The 2,775-nt window shown below is 38.7% G+C and overlaps 1 protein-coding gene across 1 annotated transcript; it reads left to right on the plus strand.

The window, feature by feature from the left end:
- The first annotated feature begins 346 nt into the window (after positions 1–346).
- LOC121420143 lies at positions 347–972 on the plus strand. Its single transcript, XM_041614679.1, has one exon. It carries the CDS (start codon positions 396–398, stop codon positions 954–956), a length of 561 nt encoding a protein of 186 aa, XP_041470613.1. The 5' UTR covers positions 347–395; the 3' UTR covers positions 957–972.
- Positions 973–2,775: the final 1,803 nt, after the last annotated feature.

The raw sequence follows: 2,775 nt of genomic DNA on the forward strand, positions 1-2,775 counted from the left end.
CATACGGCCATGTTTAAGATAGTGCCCTTTTCGAAAAAAGTGCCGGATTTTTCACTGTGCCCTCCCCCCCCCCCCCCCACTTTCAACTGCTCTCCGCCGCCCCTGCAAGGAGTACTTTATGGACTCGTCTGTTCTTATAATGATTATGGCGACCCTAGTTTAAATGAAGTACATTGTGTTTTGAAATCCCTATTTTTTAGGGAAATATGGAAATGGTGCATGAGAACTCATGATAATCTGTTCAATCTCTTTTTGGGGGTTGTTAATTGTGTTTACATTGCTTTATTTTGCCCATTTTGTTTCTGAATTTCATCTTCCAGATCATTCCGTCCAATCTGAATGTCATTCACAATCGTCGTAGCTTCGCCAGAACTTTGGAGGTCACGAGAACGAAGATGGACGTCCGGTACAAAGAAAAGCTCCAGCAGAATGCAGACGTCATCGCTGAGGAGATCGATGCCGAACAAGTATGCCTGTACCTCAACGGAACCGTCCTGACGTCATTCGAAGTCGACAAGATCTACGCTGTCAAATCCCGCCAGGAGCGCGCACGGCGTCTTCTCCACCTCATCATGACCAAAGACACCATGGCATATCAGCATTTTCGGTACGCGCTCCGCGAGCGATACGCGCACATCGTCCGCAAGCTGGACGATACCGCCGTGTGCGCGTCGGACAAAGAGAACGGGGAGTTTGAACGGAACCGCGTCCTGAAGCGCCGAGATTCGCTCATTCTGAACATCCAGACTGAAGATCTTGTGGATTACATGAAGCAAGAGGGCGCCCTAACCAGTAATGATTGTAACAGGATAAGGGCAGGTGCTAGTAAGGAGGACAAGGCAAGGATTATGGTGGATTCATTATCGGGAAAAGGACCACAAGCCTACAAGACATTGTCCCTGGCTATCAGAGCTAGGCAGCCTCAACTCGCTAAGATATTTGAGAAAACAGACTGAAGCATTTGAAGTTGCAGTTTTATGACACATTCCAGAGCCATCTCCTCATAAATTCAGTCAACTTGACCTACAACGAAGACGTTATGTCAGGCTTTAATCATGGACCTACTACGACGAGGTCCATGCTTTAATCCAAATTATGCTAGACGAAAAGGTACTACTTTCCTGTTCCAAAAAAAATACCATTGTTATTATTATATTCGTTGTTGTTATGGTAAGTTAAAGTTGAAATATATCAGTTTATGTTTACCAAAGATAGCATGATGCCGGCTGAATAAATTTCGGAAACATGTCTTTCGAAATACAGCCAATCTATTGGACTTGTGACAATATGCTGCTGAGACACTGCAATAATCATTAGTTTAAGTTTTATACAATTGCGTTGATTTACAGTCTTTACTGCCATATTTCATCAACTAAAGTAGACTGACGGAGACACAAAATAAAATTGAACACACTTATATATCAGTTGTAAATGGTTGCAATCAATTTTAGCATTTTAATGCATTATGTTGCTTAAAATACTGTACAAATCCCCTACTACTTCGGAATGATATTCGCAAGACAATCGTAGTATCAGTTATGTGTCTAAATGTCCATTTTATAGTATGCTTGCATGAAATTGATAAAATCAAACACCCCTATTGGGCAATGTTGATTAAGCGACTTTTAGGTGCATTAAATTTGACAATTCACACATAAACTATCCATAACGAGGTTACAATGATGAGTGTATCGATTAATATTGAAATAGTTTATTTGAAATTTGGAACATTCCCAAATGGCAAAATAATGAATGCATTTATGTTGTACGGTATATTATCATTTTAAAGCCATACATACAATCACGTACACAATTTAGAAATGAACTTTTAGCGAATTCCTAAATGTGCATGATGTGATATAATTTTGAAACCCTTGATATAAGTTACGCGTCTCACTTTACGAGACTTTTCAAAATCAGCGAACATAAGTTCACTAATGTGATGTCACTTGATTCAGTTATGACGTCATAAAGAAACGAGACTGTTCAAAAACGGGAACACAAGTTCACTATTGTGACGTCCCTTGATTCAAGTATGACATCATAAAGACAGGGCGAGCCTCGATCGGCGATCTATACGCGCATGTCATTGCCGCCATCGCGCCGACTGTGACCCTTCAATTTGCCCTACTTCAGGCTGAATGTCAACAAACGGGCAATGCATTCTGGGATTTGTTTTCAAGTTCCTGGAGATGTAGAGAGCGATTACTTTGAAGAGGTACTCAAAAACTATTCAGTATACTAGTAATGAATATTTATAAGTGCAATGTACAGAATACTTCATGCGGTGAAAGATGAAATAATCAATTCGACGAGGCGATGAATGGATCCAAAATTGCACGATGATGACATCATTGAAAAGGCATATGACAAGGATCTATACAGGTGTCGTGTAATTCATACCATTATCGAAACTTTTCAGATTAATTAAGATGTTTATTAATTCATATCAGCACAAGTTTGGTAAGATAATTAGGTTTGAAGTCAAGTTACATTCCGATAAGTGAATGTTAGAGTATAGTGATATTTTTTTTGTAACATGTAAAAAAGAATATGCTGCGACATAGAGTCATTCTTAAACATTCCCTTGTTGTATATATTTAGGGATGTCTAGATCTTTCATTCATGATTACATGTATAACCTGTTTTAATGATATTTATTGCTATTAATGTATGAGTATTTTTTCTACGCAATGATCGCTATTACGAAATATTCCAGATTTCAAATATTTTCACCTTTTTAAGAGTTTGTCAACAGCACTTACATATATTTCA

Source organism: Lytechinus variegatus, chromosome 8 (genome assembly GCF_018143015.1).
Source record: "Lytechinus variegatus isolate NC3 chromosome 8, Lvar_3.0, whole genome shotgun sequence".
In the NCBI taxonomy this organism is placed as follows: domain Eukaryota; kingdom Metazoa; phylum Echinodermata; class Echinoidea; order Temnopleuroida; family Toxopneustidae; genus Lytechinus; species Lytechinus variegatus.

Coding starts and splice junctions, on each gene's coding strand:
- LOC121420143 (XM_041614679.1), top strand. CDS start 396: ATGGACGTCCGGTACAAAGAAAAGCTCCAGCAGAATGCAGACGTCATC.